The following is a 17,373-nucleotide window of genomic DNA, read 5'->3' on the forward strand; positions in this document are numbered from 1 at the left end:
CTAAGAGGCCAAAACAGGATGCTGATTAATCAAAACGACTAGCTAGAAAGGTAGGAGCAAGTAATAGACGCTAAACAACAATTCAAGAGTCAAAACAATATGAAAAAAATTCCAAACCATAGACTAATAAACAACTAGTCCTAACGACTAGACGACCTGAAGATGAGTTGAAACAGCAACCTGAAAGGTTTATGGACGAAACCTTTGATAAAAAGAAAACTCTTGAATTGCATGATGTGTAGAAGTTTGAGCAAGAATAGGAGAGCCATGAAGGTATTGAAACTGCTATTGAAGAAATAGAAATAGACAAATTAGCCACTATTATGCTGATTTCTATGCCGATTACAACTTAGTTAGCTACACATATTAAGCTACAACATGCTGAAATCAAAACAAAAGAAGATAGTATCATGAGAGTAGAGATCACAGAGCAGGAGGGTAGGATTGTCATCCATGTTGTCCGAAGGGAACTTGGATTTTGGAATGTGAGTCAAAAAAAGATTGGCATGAATGGGAACGTCATCACGTTCAATTTCTAACCTTTTTTTTTTTTTGCTTGAGTTATACATAATTACACAAGGAACAATACCAAATCCGATTTTTCATTCTTGACAAATTTGACGCCATGGTTGAAAACAGAAAAGGAACTACAATCTTATCATTACTACCTCCAACAAAGAAGGTGAAGTATCAAATTCATTCTTGTAATGTCACTCTAAGGATGCTGTTTAATAAACTGAGGACATTAGTACTTCAACATTTCAAAACTCAAGCTCCAGTTTGCACCAACTAAGGGAGACTGATGCAACCGTCATAGTTCTAGGAAAAACAAAATTAAATACTTTGAAATTCAAGAATTGTGATCTAGTTTCAATGTGGGGTCATCTAGGCACCTTTAATAGACTACGTTCTAGTTTCTTTCTGATGTTTGTTGTTCAAATCGCACCTCCTTTTCTCCTACTATCTACTTATAAAAAAATAAAAAAAAAGTTATAAGTTTGTTTAAGCTAGAAAGTTACTAGTACAATTTTAATTAAGTTTTACTATAATAAAGGTATTCTTGTAATTTCTAGATGTTGTGTCAATTTAGTCCCTGCAGTTATCTATTAGATGGAAAAGTCTGACGTGTCAAACGGTTCAAATATAAAAAAAAATTGCTGCATCATCTGCCACCTAGACTAGCATGTCAACAATTTTAATTTAATTTAATTTTATAAAATGTTAGCATTATTTTAAATTAGAAAAAAAGAAAAACAATAGATAATTGAATCCTAACTCACGTCTATCAACCAAAAAAAAAAATCCCTTTTCTCAAAAAATAACTAAAATCCCTAAGTCAAAGTCACAATTTCTTCACGTGTCTTTAAGTTCCCAGCGGTTATGATTGCACTATCTTCTTTAACAATGAGATAGAAACCTGCAGAATTACTTTGCTGCAGTGACGAAAAGAGGATCCCAAACCCCAGATTCATCAAGGGGTAACCTAGAAACTACTGGTTCTCCAATAACCCTCTGCCCAGCAATTTAAAGACGAGTTATTTATCTTATCTTCCTTAAACAATAAATCATATAGAAAAAAGAAATCCGGAGATCAACATACATGAGTTCTAGAACTGAAGGCCGACAACTTGAAGATGGACACTTAAACCAAATCAATCAGCTAGGATAGGGCAAAATAAAAGTCTTGGGATCTTAATCACCCACACACATATATATTGGGTGTTTGAGTGTGTGTATATATCAATGTCTGTGTGTCTAGTTTATAACCTTTAGAACCATATGAAAATCATTGTTAAACTTACGGTCACAACCTATGAAAATCATTTTTCATGCCTTAGATTAATATTTTGTTAAGGAAGAGTGCAAAGAATGTTCCCCCAAAATAGTGAAAGCCCAATTTCAAGTGTAAAGATGCAACTTTTACTTTTAAATAAAATGATTTTCCTTAATTGTAGATTAATGCTGCCATCAAATAAACTTTTTCAAATTAAACAGAAATTTATAAGATTATAGAATTAAAGACCATTTCTCCGAGCTATAGCTATTTCTTCCATAGCATCAATGCTCATTACATTACATGAACTGTAGTCAAATCATCAAGGAGAATTTCTCCAATGATATTCATGGAATAAATTTTAAGAAAACAACTATGATAAATAGAACAGATCAACTGCTTTATTCATTAGTCTGACCACAGCATATGAAGGAATCACAGACAAGGGAAAAAATCCAATGTGTCCATGTGCATGGGTCTGTGACTGTCCCTGTTTAATGAAAGGAAGGAGATGGGATTTTGGATTTTAGGGAGTGTTTTGCATGGGTTTGTGACTGTCCCTGTTTAATGAAATAAGCAAAATTCTGAATCAAACTAAAAAGATTTGATTTGGGTTTTCTAAAAAAAACTTACGTGTTCTCTTTGAAAAAAAAAACTAATATGTTAGTCCCGGGTGGTAGTTGATGTGGCAAAATTTTTATTTTTATTTAGATTGTTTGACATGTCAGACTTTTCCATCCAAAAGATAATGACAAGGACTAAATTAACACGACATTGAAAAGTTAGAGACCAAATTGACACAATTGAAAGGTTAGAGACTAAATTGAAATATAATGTAAATAATAGGGACCAAATATGTAATTTACCCTTAAAATTTTATCTGCTCTAATGCTTGTATTTAATGTAATTGATTGTGAATTATTTCCATTGCTTACTTGGGTATAAAGTTATTTCCTTTTCTTCTAATATCTAATTGGGAACCCTATTTAAAGCTTCCATAATTCACTATTATAGCCAACTGATCATGGATTAATGAAATCTAGTTTGAAATTTTTTTTCCAACCTTGGCTAACTCTAAGAAACTCGAGTGTTTTTTGGACTACAAACTATTTTGCAACTGTTTTGTTATATTCTTGTTTATAGAGAGTTTCAACATATGGCATCTGCTCATGTGATACTCTTTATCATCTGAACAAAACAATAATTAGTTTTTGGTGTAAGCGATGATTAAACCTCAAATCTCTTATTCAATCATTAAAAATTTTACCAATTGAGCTAACTGAAACCTACTTTAATTTACTATTATAGGTAGCTGATCATGGATTAATGAAATCTAGTTTGAAATTTTTTTTCAAGCTTGGCTAACTCTAAGCCCTCATTTGGGAGTGAATGGAATAGAATGAAAATAATAATTTTAGAATATTCTTCTATTCCCTAGTTTGGGAGTTTTAATGGAGGAAATGAAAAATTTATTCCCTTATTTGGGAATTTAAGTGAGAGAGAATGGAATAAGTAGGAGAGAACACTCATTCCTCTCTATTCTCTTAAAACTTCAAATTTTCATTCCTCTTGAAATTGGGAGGAATGAGAGCAAATGCAATTATATTTAATGAATTTTTTACTAAAACTTCCAAAATATCCATATATATTCAACCATTTATTTTAAAATAGGGGTCTAATAGTAATATTGTCATAAAATGATTCCATCGTATTCTCTCTGTGTTACTTCCAAACAAGATTACTTACATTTTATTCATTTTCATTTCTATCCCTTTATTTCAAAACATCTAATCAAGGTTACTTAATTTTATTCCATTCCATTCATTTCCCTTGCTTAAATACATTCAATTCCATTCATTTACATTCCCTTATTATCATTCCATTCCATTCTCTTATAAACTCCCAAACAAAGCCTAAGAAACTCGAGTAGTTCTAAAATTACAAACTATTTTGCAACTGTTTTGTCATAACTTCAACGTGACAAACTGTAAATAGCTGTATATGACTTATACGTGAACCACCGTTTCTTTTCGACTAGTCACACTCTTCTACATCACAGTTGTAGAAAAGAAGATATGAGAAAAGAAGATACGAAAAAAAAGAAAGATATATAAATCCCAGCTACTCCCACTTTCCTAAGCAATCACACCCCAAGAGCTTAAAATCTGGTTTTGGAATTTTATAAAATTTAATTTCTATATTTGTTGACCATGAGGAAGCCTTATAGGCTATGGCCAATCCTTTTCCTAGAAACACTAGGCTCACAAAAAACCTTTTCCTAGAAAGATTACAAAAGCGTTCTCAAGTTTAACATGTGTGTAGGTAAAAAAAATAAAAAGATAAACTTATTAATCGACATCTAGGCTTATATCAAATAATGGAAAGAGGGATAAAATAAATTGATCAAAGATATGGTTGTTTCACATCCAAAAAAAAATATATATGGTTGTTTGAAATTATCACGCAATAGTTGAAAGAAGGACAAAATGTCAAAATCTAGAAATTAGCACCAAGCAAAGAAAGAGAGATTGGGGGAAAAATATCTGGGACCACAATTTATTTTCACATTCAAATAATCCTATGTTACGACACCAAAAAGCCATCAACTCCCTAAATATCTATATTCAAAATCCAATATTTTTATTTTCTAAATCCTAAAATACCAAACGAAACTCATGACATGGTCAAAATTCCTGGTTTGTGCAGAATTTCTAAAGACCCTACATGGCCAGTAAAGTTTTTGTCTTGTGTCAAGACCAATTCAAAGGTTGATCAGCAACAAAAGTGAAGGAGTAAAAGAAAATTTGGTGGGAAAAAACCTTGTAATGTTAAGCTGTTTTCATTGCATACTTCACATCCATTCTACTTCTTTAGCTTTATCAAATGTTTGAACTTAAGAAAGTGTATTAACTTCTGAAATAGAAAACGTTAGAAAGACTTCCATGCTCACATTCTTAAAAAAACATGACCAAAATGACAAATCAAAGCCAAAATTGTCAAGTTACATGACCAATGACCTCTTAACTTATATGCGAACCTCTTTCCCTTGTAAGAGCAAGGAGGGTTGAAATTGTTGATGCAAACCTACTATACTCGAACAATAAAAAATTTTAAAAAGTTCAGATACATGCTCCAAGAACCCAAAAAAAAAAAAAAAGGTTACAGATACTCCGCTACAAATTCAAATACGTTGTTAAATGTCAGGTACTTACAGACACGTACTCCTTTTTTCTGCAAACTATTTTGGACTGTTGATTTCTTATACCACGTGTAATTTATTTAAAACGAAAAGGAAGTTGGAACTTGGCAGCTGGCAGAGCATGTACCTACCTGTATGGAAAAATGGGAAAGGCAAGTAGGTTTCTTAAGAAAATTCTGATGTTAACAGGGCGGCTTCAGAATTTTTTTCAGGGGTCAATCGTGTTGGAGTTAGGAATGCTTTGGAGAGAAAATTTATTTATTTATTTTATTTAATAAAGAAGAAATTTTAACAGTAATACTATTTTAATAAAATTTAAGTAATAAGTAGTTAAAAATATATAAAAAAGTAATATCAATTGTAAGTTTAAAAAAAACCGATTACAATATATCATTTAATTTTTTTTTTGTAAAATTCTTATAAAAATAGCACTAAAATAATTGTATTTAAGCTTATTTCATCTGGTTTCAAACAAAATTTAAGTTTAAAGTGTTGAAATTTTTTATTTAGGGGTAAAAATAATTATATATAGTGTTTTTTTTTTTTATTGGGTCAGGTCAGGGGCTCAATGAACCCCTTGGCTGGCTGTAGCGCCGCCCATGCTGTAGTCCTTTTAAACTCTTGGTGTAAATTTAAAGTTTACGGTTCTCTGTTCAGAAGTTCAGACTTTAAGCTCTTTCTCTTTGGGTTTTCTTGGAGCTATGGAACCAGAAATAACGACGCTTGGGAACTCTATACCAGTTGCTTGTGTTCAAGAGCTAGCAAAGGAGACGACAAGCACAGTCCCACCACGTTATGTGCGTTTTCCTAATGAGCCTCCCATCATACCTGACACCACCTCTTTACCCCAAGTCCCAGTCATCGACATGCAAAGGTTATTTGCTGCAGAATTTATGGACACAGAGTTGGAGAAGTTACACTATGCAAGCAAGGAATGGGGTTTCTTCCAGGTTATCCTCTCTGTCTGTCTGTCTGTCTCTCTCTCTCTCTCTCTCTCTCTCTCTCTCTCTCTCTCTCTCTCTCCCTGTGAAAAGAATGTTTAGGAGTGGAAAAACTGTACCTGTCTTGCTGAATCTGAACAAACATGATCAAAATAATTGGTAGTTAAGTGGGAAAAAAAGGAATTAGAGAAAGAGAAAAAATATGATATGATGTAAAACATGACAAAGTGAGTTTGTATTTTAGTTTGAATGGAGCCTTTTCCTCTTGCGCAGTTAATTAATCATGGGGTGAGCATTTCATTGGTAGAGAAAGTGAAGGTAGGCATTCAAGAACTCTTTAATCTGCCAATGGAAGAGAAGAAGAAGTTATGGCAATTACCAGGAGATCTTGAGGGGTTTGGACAGGCCTTTGTTGTGTCTGAGGAACAAAAGCTTGATTGGGGAGACATGTTCTACGTGGTCACGCGTCCAATCCATTTGAGAAAGCCTCACTTGATCCCCAAGATTCCTCTCCCATTCAAGTATCTCTCTCTCTCTCTCTTTCTCTCTCTCTCTCTCTCTTCACAATAATTGGTACTTCTTTTATAATTTTTCTTGACTCAATAATTTTTTTTTTTTAATTATTTTCAAGAACTCATTTTTAAAAACAAAACAATTTATATCTCTCGTACTTCTTTTATTTTTTCTTGACTCAATAATTTGTACTTTCTTTATTAATTGTTTTCAAGAACTTATTTTTAAAAACAAAAAAATTTATCTCTCACACAATAATTGGTACTCCTTATATTTTTTCTTGACTCAATAATTTGTACTTTTTTATTAATTGTTTTCAAGAACTTATTTTTAAAAAGAAAACAATTTATATGGTATTTAAAATAACAATCTTAGTTCTTTTCAAACAAGGTTGTGTGCAAGTTTAAATTATAATTATGTATATTATAATTTGGCATGTGAAGGAATCAAAACAGAAGGCCAAACTATAGAGAAATGCCACTAGTGAGCGATAAAGAGAAGATAAAATAATTAAGATAGATAGTGGTGGAATATGTCAAGTCTTTCAGTTGAAAAATGAACGTTCACTTGTCATATTCATGACAAATAGGCATGCAGTATTGTCCACTCATGAAAACGCTATATCAACTACTATGATCCAATTAAAGAGTCTTGCACATCAGCTCAATTTGCATTTTACTGTATTTTTAATAGTAATGTTCAAAGTTTAATTTCCTCTCTTTCTCATGGTTTTGAAACCTGAACTGGACCGGCCAGTCGGACCGCAGTAACCGGGACCGTCTATCATTCCGGTTTTTTAAACTACCAAAACCGAAAATTTTAAATTTTCAATCAACCTCTCGAACCGTGGTCAAACTGCCCAGTTTTCAAAACCGGACATGGATCTAACGGTTCCTAAAAAATCACAAAACATTGCTCAAAATAATCTCCAACATCAGATCTTCCCAGAAAAAGAAAAAAAGAAAACAAGTAAAAAAAAAAAAAAAAGAATAGAAGACTATGGAAGAAAGGCTAAAAATCTGCTTCTGGCTTCTGCTTCTGCTTCTGTTTCTGCTTTATTTGTTGAAAAATTGTGGGAGGAGACTACTGTTTGTTTGAAAACTGTGAAAGAAATAACGGAGGGAGAGAGAGGCGGTGGCTGTAGAGGCAACAGGAAAGCTAAAAGAATAGAAGACAAAAGTCATAGGGTTTGAAGTTTGATCATGAGGTGTGGCTTGAGGAAACGTGTAAAGTTTGATAATGATGCTTTGGGAAATGAATGAGTGGGGTTGGGTTTCTCATGAGATCTCATGAGTCATAAGTTTTTTTTTCTTTTTCTTTTTTTTTAGCACATGCTACAGCCAACTTATTAAGGTTTAAGTTTATTATTTTTTAGTTATATTTTTAAAAACTTTTTTTGTTATATTTATTTATAATTTTTATTATATAATATTTTAAAATCTTTTAAATAACAAGAGAAAATCTAACAAATATCATATTTATCGTAAATTAAGATATATTTGAATCTCTATAAGTACTAATTTAGTCAATATTACATAATTTTATGCATTTATTTTAATTATTTTTTATTAAATATTATTAATTTAATTAAGAGAAAATAGTACTTACAAATGACCCAACTTTTTCCTATAAATTTTTATGTAATTTTTAAATTTTTACAAATTTAATATATTTATTTGTATTTTAAATAATTATTAAATTAATTATAACGTCATCACGATTCAACCTCGGTCCAACCTCAAAAATCTTAAACTTCTCCCTTTTACGGTTCATTGAACGGTCCGGGTTTCAAAACCATGCTCGTCCCTCCCAAAAAACAAAAATCCAAATCCCAAATACCACTTCCAAACAACATATTAGCTAGCTCTTGACAATAATAATAAATAATTAAGAACACTATCTTATATATATATATATATATATAGAGAGAGAGAGAGAGAGATATATATATATATAGAGAGAGAGAGAGAGAGAGAGAGACAACATTAACTTTTTTTTCTAGTTCGGTTTACTCAAAGTCTAATTACTATTCTGGTGATTTACAATCTTCCTTCACGTGTAGAGATAATTTAGACGCTTACTCAACAGAGCTTAAAGACCTTGCCATGAAAATACTTGAACTGATGGCAAAAACTCTAAGAATGGAACATAATGACATGAGGAGCCTGTTTGAAGAAGGGTTTCAAGCAATAAGGATGAACTACTATCCTCCGTGCCCACAACCTGAGCTTGCGATTGGCCTCAATGCTCACTCAGATGCTGTGGGCTTAACAATCCTCCTCCAAGTCAATGAAATGGAAGGCCTCCAGATAAGGAAAGATGGGAGGTGGATTTCAGTCAAACCTCTCCCTAATGCCTTTATTGTCAACATTGGCGACATTTTGGAGGTAAAGACCAATTTTTTGAGTAATTATTCAATACCCCCTAAATAATATGCTCTCTCTTCTCACATGATTACAAGTATCACTAATTAATTATATGATAAGGCCTATATTCATGCTACCAAAATTGCTTCCAAACTATTGAGTGATTTTTATTAAGTTTCCATCTTCCTATCCATTTAGCTTAAGAACTAAGGTTCATTTCCTTAAAACATAATTAAAGACCAAATCACATACATAGACCCACCAAATCCTTTTGCAATATGCTCAATATTTAAGGGGCTCAAAAGTCAAAGCAAGACCAAATAGAAAAGAAATTCTTTAAAAAAAAATTATTTCAAAATTAAACTGCAATCTTTACCATACCATTTTCGATAACTATCTTATATGACAAATTATAACTAGCAATCAGTTACTTTCACATGATCCCACTACTTTTTCTCTACCACTCACAATTAACCACATAAAATAATTGTGGCAAAAGGTATTTGAAAGTTTGTAATCCTAGAATTTTTTAAAACTTATATCTAAGAATTTAGATTGGTTTCCGTGTCCAGACTCATCAAGATGATGATACATATCCAATAGTAGATGATACATATCCAATAGTAGACAAATAGGATCATTTGGATGGACCCAATGCAATTAAAAACTAGACCCAATCCTTATCCTATATTTAATAGTTCTTTCTTTTCATTTGGACACCTTATCTAGAATCATACAAAATCAAGAGCTACCAAAGTCCAAAACTACCATTTTTGGTTTTCCATGACTGATTTGGCAGATTGTGACGAACGGAATTTACCGTAGCGTTGAGCATCGGGCAACTGTTAACTCAGCAAAGGAGAGGCTCTCTATGGCCACATTTTACAACCCAAGCCTAGAAGCGGATATGGGTCCAGCACCAAGCCTTATTACTCCAGAATCTCCAGCATTGTTCAAAAGAATAGGCGTTACTGAATATTTCAGGGAACTTTTCTCTCGCAAACTCGATGGAAAGGCATTCATTGATTCCATGAGGATCCAGCATGAGGAACTGAAAGACACTTAAGGCTGAGAGATACTCTCGAGTTTAAAACCTATATATTGCATGTGTATGCTAGTGGCTTGCATACTAAGCCTGGTTTGATTAAATGCATCCAGATTTGAATAAACGCAATATTCATAATAAAATTGTTTGTTTTGCCAAGTGAACTTATAATTCCGTAGTTGTAAATATTAGACCACTAGATTTACAGCCTAATTTTGATGGGGATGTCGATTGAACATATAATTGAACGACCTGCAAACTCTTGGGTCAGATTACTAGAAGGGATAATCAATAACTTGCGAAAATCTGAGAAAATCATTCAAAAATCTGAGAATTGGACATTAGGAAAGCATGAAAGTTCGGAACTTATACGTGATGTCAATATACCTATATATCAATACTGCTTCACAAAAGCGTGCGCAAATACTTGAAAACCCAACTACAGTGCTAGTTCACATTCAGTATAGGCAATTTATTTTTTAGACAGTAACGAAAGAAACAAAATACATTCAATTAAATATTGAAATCAAGCCACTATACGGCAGAAAAGCATGGGGGCATAAGGACACATTCACACATAAAAACAACCACTAGGCACAAAAACATACATTTGAAAGAAACAAATACTAGATTTTAACATAGGACGATGCCCCCCATTCTCATTGATTATTTCTTTCTCATAAAACTCCTTATGGGGGTATAAGGATTAAGGAGGCTACATCTCTTAATCTCATTGCCAAGATTCTTAAATTTCTCACCACATCACTATATCACCATTACTACTATGGTTTCCTCCGACAGACCATTTCAAACCCACTTTAGTCCAGATCGCTCACAGCTATAATAATATATCAAGTCAATAAAATGAAGCATAACTGTGATTAAATAGAACTTTCTCAATTAACCATAGATTCTTAGGATAATGAAACTTGAGAGATGTTCCTCTGCCAGGAGGATTGGTTCAAATGGCCAGCTAATAAAAAAATGCACCCAGCAACAATACAAAATTCATAAAAACTAAAGAAAAAAGAAAAAAATCCGGAACATATGATAAAGCAACAAAGGAAACTTAGCCAATAAATTATTGTACATAGAATATTCATTATGTCATTTGTCACAGAAAACACCACAAGCAAAGAATCTAACTAAACTGCCATAGCTTAGCATTTCTCCCCAAATCAACTCAACCAATTTCAAAACAAAAATTTGGCATATTCTGCCATAGTTTCCTAGTAACCCCATTATCAACTTTGTCAACTGAAAACTCTTCACCTGCTCAAGCATAATATAACTCACACACCAAGAGAGAGAGAGAGAGAGAGAGAGAGAGAGATCAACATATCACAAAGTAATTTACTTAAAAACAAACAGATTAAAAATAAAAGTTGCAACATAACATCTACTATTTTTAAAATATAAAAATAATGTACAGAAATTGTTAAATATGTTACATATATCGCTATGCTATGCGGACCAATGGCTTCATTCCCTATTCATGACCTGAAGTATATTAATCCCTAAATTCCAACAATACCTTTAAGTGATAAATTTTTCATATAATATGTTGGAACAGAGAAAAACCCTTACAGCAGGCATCAGTGTAATCTCTGAACCTAAAATTCACACAACAAGAATAACTGTCAGGAAAAGCCTTAAAATAAGTGGCATATTAAAGGTAACTACATCAAGATTTACAGTATGTCATTAATGGAAAGAACGAGACTGACAAAAGAAGAATTGAACCTCTACACTATTTACACCACCAAAAAATAAAATTAGTTAATATCAGATGAAATGCTTTGAGGTTGAAGTTGCATTTTTTCTACTGCAGTGGTCATACATGGAACAAGTCTCGTGATGACATGCACATGAAAGTATGCACACAATATTGGACTACTTTCTGGTTTATTGTGATACAAGTACGCAATATTGGACCACTTGCTGGTTTAAGGTGATATGCTGTAACTGCTATATCAGTTTTCATACCATTATCCTATTTATCAGAGGAAAGATAAAACATGGTGTTCAACAGATTGTGATCCTTCATAATAAAAAGCTTCACTCCATGCACCTTAAAAACACAATAAAACATCTCAAAAAAGTGGGTTGACCAAACTAAATTGCCCTTAATAATTTAATAATACTCTCCCTCAATCTAACAACAGGCTATAATTTGGCAAATCTTTTTTTATAAGAGGTTATAATTTAGCAAAGTTTAAAGCTAAATGGAGATGTTCAACATGTTTAGGATACTAGACTACATATTAACAAGGTGATTCAAGAGTTGGTGCTAGCATCAAGTGCAAGAGTTCCCATCCTTAAACACTTTTAAGACTCAAGGCCAAGTTGTCTCCAACCAAGGGAGAATGATCCAAGGAGTGCGAAGACAATTTTATTTTAGTTTAGTTTATTTAATTTTTAGAAGCAAGTGTATCTTTTCCTATTGGCCTATTGGATTTTATTTTAAGTCTTCTAAGCTATTTTGGTTATTTGTATCTTATTTTATTCAATAATTAGGCTTTGGCTCCAGTCAAATAGGGTTAGGATTTAGTCCTAATGGTCTTTATAAGTGTACGACTGTACTCCTAACACAAGTTTACTATGAATAAATTTCTATTGGAATTTTTTCAATGACTTGGTGTTGATTCCTAGGCGTCAATTCCTAAGTTCTTTTTATTTTTTTGTTCTTATTAATTCTCAATTCCCTTGGTGAATTTGTGCTACATCAATTACATCATAAATCCAGTTTCTGCCATAATGATTTCACATCTTGGGAGATGCTAATTGACTTGGGAAGAGGGTAAGACACTTCTTATAGAAATTCTTCTAAGAAATCTTCAAGATGATTTTCTCAAGCAACTATACACTCTTAAACAAGGTGATTTGTGCATAAATGATTATGCAAGAAAATATGACGAACTATTCATTGTCTGTAGTAGAAAGTAAATGCATGACTATTATTCGAGTCAAAAGTAGGCTGAGAGTTGAAACCAAAGACGCTAAAGAAACAGCTATTCGGTTTGAATTTTGTAAATTTTAAGGAGAAATTTACCATTTTTAAGCCTAAACATGATTTGAATTGCCACAAGACAACTGTACAGCAAGACAGCAAAATCTCCTACACAGATTTAAAATGCTACAAAGGGAAGGTAAGAGGCAAAAACAGGATGCTGATGAATCAAAACAACTTGCTAGAAAGGTAGAACAGCTGAAGGAGAAAGTAGCAGACTGTAAACAACAATTCAAAAGTCAAAACTATATGCAACAAATTCCAACCAGTTGGAAAAACAGGGCAAAGTTAAAGTACAGATCCTCTAGTGAGTTTTGGAGTTCTGGGGAGGTTCAGTGCTCATACGGTGTAGTGTTATGGAAGTTTATTAGAAGAGTATGGGATCATTTTGTGAAATTTGTTAGATATGATGTCGAGGATGGATCAAAAGTAGGTCTTGTGGCAGTGGGAGTCTACTCTTAAGGAGATATTTCCAGATTTGTATCTATTAGCCCAAGATAAAGATGCCACAGTGGCAAATTATGTAGAGTTATTGGCATCCTGTGTTCCTCCAGCAGTGCAAGATTGGAAAGCAGTGGTACAGAGGTTGTGACTCTGTTGTGGGATCATCTCTACAGTACTAAGATACTGATTGAAGAGGTTAAGAGCATTCTTATCAAGCATTTTAAAAAATTTAGCATTTACCCTATCAAAACCTATATTTATAACGTATAACATACCACTTTACAATACAACCTATATCAAAACTTCTATTTTTTTTTACAATTTCATTTAAATATTGTTTCTTTATTTTTTTCAATAATTTTTTATTTTTCCTCTGTCTCTCTCTTTCTCACAGCACCACCGGCACCACACTACCAACCACCCACCACAACCACCACTAACAAAAAAAGAAAAAGAAAATCACAGAAAAAAGAAACCTCCACATCCACATCCACCCACAACCACTCACCACCACCAATCACAGCAGAAAAAAAAAAAAAAAAAAAAAAAAAAAAAAAAAAAAAAAAAAAAAAACCTCCACTGATGAGGGAGAATCGGAACCCACAACCTGCAAATCGGAACATGAGGGAGAAATCATAAAAATATATCTGAACCGGTGAGGGCGAATCGGAGGCACTGGCGACCTGCCGGCCAAAGAGTAGAGATCGAGTGACTGAGAGTAGAGAGATCGAGTGACTGAGAGTAGAGAGATCGGCGACGTTGCAAACGAAGAGTAGAGAGATCGAGTGACTGAGAGCAGAGAGTTCAAGTGACTGAGAGCAGAGAGACCAACGACGAGCAGAGACAGGCAACAAGCAGAGACCGGTGAAGTGCAGAGACCGGCGACGAGCACTACAGACCATAAACCACGGAGAGAGAAGAGAGATTAGAGAAGAGAGAGCAAAGAAATGGTGAAACAGGAAGAAACGGAATGAGAAGAAATGGTGAAGACAAAGAAGAAAAGATAGTGGGCTCCACTGAATAAAAAAATAATTAAAGTTTTATAATTTGTGAATAGTGCGGTCCCAAATATGAGATGGCACTGTCCATCAATTGCAAAAATTATACAATTTGAGAGGTTTGATGGAGCAAGCTTTTGGGTTAAAAATGCTAAAAAAATAAGATTTTTAGCATTTACAAGGTTTGATAAGAATGCTCTAATAAATTGGTGTGGATTCCTTTTTTTTTCCTGATGAAGAGGTACTCAGAGCCTCGAAAGGAAAGGGGGGAGAGAGGGGGTTGGGGGGGAATTCCTTGTTTAAGTATTTGAAAGATAGCAACCCACCAAGGGTGGCTTTCTTCTCTTGGTTCTTAGCGCTTAACTTTCGGGAGGGCTTTGACAACGGATAACTTGAGGAAGAGGGGTATCATTTAGACAGAATGGTGTTTCACGAGGATATGAATCATTTATTTCTTCACTGCGTAGTGGCATCAAGACTAGTGTGCTATGGTTTACTCCCTGTTTGGTGTTTCTAGGGCTATGCCCGTGTCAGTTTCGAAGATGATCAGGGTTGGAAATGGTGCTTTTGGGAGGCATGGTAATGGGACTGTTTGGCGAGTAGTTTGCTTGTGTCTTATGTGGCGCATTTGTTGTCAACGTAATGCTCAGTGCTTTGAGGATCAAGAACTTCACATGGTTAAACTAAAGTACACATTCCTAAAGTCCTCACTTGAGTGGACATCATCACCTCCTCAATTTTAGTGAAGGGGTTCCTAGATTATTGCCTCCTTGAGCTTTTCCTAGATGTTTTTTATTGATATTTTCTATATTCTTCTGTTGCTAGTGTCCCACTGTATACAGCTAGTGCACTTTGGCAGCACTTTTTCTGATTTTAATGAAATTATTTACTTAAAATAATAATATTAAAAAAAAAAAATCTAGTTGTAAGTCATAAGTATCTAGGTGTTATGAGTCGTAACACCTAGATGAACTGAAGACGAGCCAAAACAGCAACCTAAAAGGTTAATGGGGGAAACATTTGATAAGAAGAAAATTCTTGAATTGCATGATGAGGAGAATTTTGCGCAAAAAAAGGAGAGCAAATAAAAAGGGAATTGAATCTGCTATTGTAGAAAAATAAATCGACAAATTAGCTACTATCCGGCCTATTGTTGTGCCAATTACATCTTAATTAGCTAGACATATTATTTTACAACACGCTGAAATTGGAAAAATAAAAAATAAAAAATAAAAAGAAAGATAGTATCATAAGACTAGAGATTGATGCAACCGGCAAAAGAGTCCTAGGAAATTGCCTACCTTACCAAACTGCCTCCAGTATCCAGGAACTCAGTCAAACTCATATATTTTAGAGAAAATTACAGAAGCAATCAAACTTCGGCAGATAACATGGTTAACAGTATGTCAATCCATAGTTTCCTACCTGGTTCCTGGGAACCAATTTATACAAAGTACTCCAAGTTTTCCAATTTCAAATGAATGACTCAATTATAACACCCATCAAACTGTGCACAGAAAATACAGAAGGCGCCTTATACCACTGAAAATTCATCTATATCCAAACTATTTTGAGTAGTATGTTGATTATGTTATGTAGATGGAAAAATTCAAACGTTTTTCAAAACATCTACTTAAACACACACCAGGAAAAGTAGAGAAGATAATTTATATCCCTGTTGAACATATAATTCCTATACTTTGACAAGACAGGAAGATAGGAGATGACAACTGTAACCATCCCGATAACAGTTCCAATATAGCATGTGCATGAATTCAGGTACAAATTTTTATCTTCAATGACAAACACAGGCTACTTTGGACCAAGCACATGCCTGAAATATATTGGATTTAAATTAATGCTCTTCCTTTCCCGTAAAACCTCTGTACCCAATATTACATTCTATACAGTTTCTCTTCTATTTTACAACTGATCACAAGTGCACCTATACATTATGCAGTCCATATTGGGGCATGCAACACCAACCCCCCAACTCCCCCAATCACCACATAACATATGAACAATTGTGTGATTTTCTCTCTTCATCTTTTCCCATCCTCTCCAAGAGTAATGAAATTTTCTCATTCCCTTCCCTTATGTTTGATATTTCTATGACAAGTGTTATTGTTCTTCCCTCTTCCAGCCTAGTAATCTACTTGTTTTTACTCGAAAATTCTCACTTTAATATAATAAGTACATTAATGTTCTTTGGGATTACAGGGGTTAAGGTTCGAAAAAAACATTCTTTTTGATAAAGAAAAAAAAAATCCAAATCATAACTCATGTCAAAAACCCAACTTCAAAAAGATCTCATAGCATCCCATACACAACAATGCAAAGTCAAAATCAGAACCCTTTATAACCAGCATAGAAATAAAAACTAAACCCAAAAATATAAAAACAAGTTAGAAGGAAAAATCATACCTTTTTAGCACAAACCACCTCTCAGGGAATGGAATGAACAAGTGACGAAAGCCATGGCCAAGTTGGGTTTGGGATTGAATTGCTGGACACATCTAAAACCCTAAACCCACCCACAAGCACAACAGCACAGAACAAGAGAAAGAGGATCTGAGTATATGTATGGAGAAAGTGAGAGTATTTGGGTTTTGTGTAGCTACTGTGAGAGTGGGCTATAAAGGTGGCACCAATCACGAGGCAAACAGGCTTTGTGTTTTTTTTTGTTTTTTGTTTTTTTGTTACGTATCCGAGGTAAAAAGTTTGTTTGGTTTGAAAATGAAACCCCGCCCATTGAGTTCTGTCTTCAAAAACAGAAATCACACGCACACACACCGCAACACAAGTACTCACACAAACAACAAAGACACAAATCTCTGTCTCTCTGTCCCTTCGTTGTCTTCTAGCTCCATCTTTAAGTTCACGAATTTTGATTGCATTCCAGGCGCGTAATATCCACCTCCCAATCAGAACTCAGAAGGGACAAGCTATTTATTTTGTCACGTCAGCTCCAAAAATTCAATATTAAACTTTACCGCCTTAAATTATTTCGAGGGCATATTTTACCTTAAATTATGATCATTATTAGAGCATCTACAGCAGTGGAGTTAAAAAATTAGCTTTTT

General features: G+C 33.8%; 1 protein-coding gene and 1 long non-coding RNA gene across 2 annotated transcripts; one reads left to right on the plus strand and one right to left on the minus strand.

Moving 5' to 3' along the window:
* The first annotated feature begins 5,545 nt into the window (after positions 1 to 5,545).
* Positions 5,546 to 9,997, plus strand: LOC142633277 (oxoglutarate-dependent flavonoid 7-O-demethylase 1-like). The gene is made up of 4 exons (XM_075807492.1): positions 5,546 to 5,923; positions 6,188 to 6,435; positions 8,490 to 8,814; positions 9,593 to 9,997. Exons 1-4 carry the CDS (start codon positions 5,675 to 5,677, stop codon positions 9,857 to 9,859), a joined length of 1,089 nt encoding a protein of 362 aa, XP_075663607.1. The 5' UTR covers positions 5,546 to 5,674; the 3' UTR covers positions 9,860 to 9,997.
* A 1,180-nt stretch (positions 9,998 to 11,177) lies between these two features.
* LOC142633690 (uncharacterized) lies at positions 11,178 to 16,936 on the minus strand. The gene is made up of 2 exons (XR_012843951.1): positions 16,715 to 16,936; positions 11,178 to 11,451 (listed from the first exon to the last, which is right to left on the minus strand). It is a non-coding gene; the product is annotated as an uncharacterized LOC142633690 (long non-coding RNA).
* Between the last annotated feature and the right edge of the window lie 437 nt (positions 16,937 to 17,373).

This window comes from Castanea sativa, chromosome 5 (assembly GCF_040712315.1).
Source record: "Castanea sativa cultivar Marrone di Chiusa Pesio chromosome 5, ASM4071231v1".
NCBI lineage: Eukaryota > Viridiplantae > Streptophyta > Magnoliopsida > Fagales > Fagaceae > Castanea > Castanea sativa.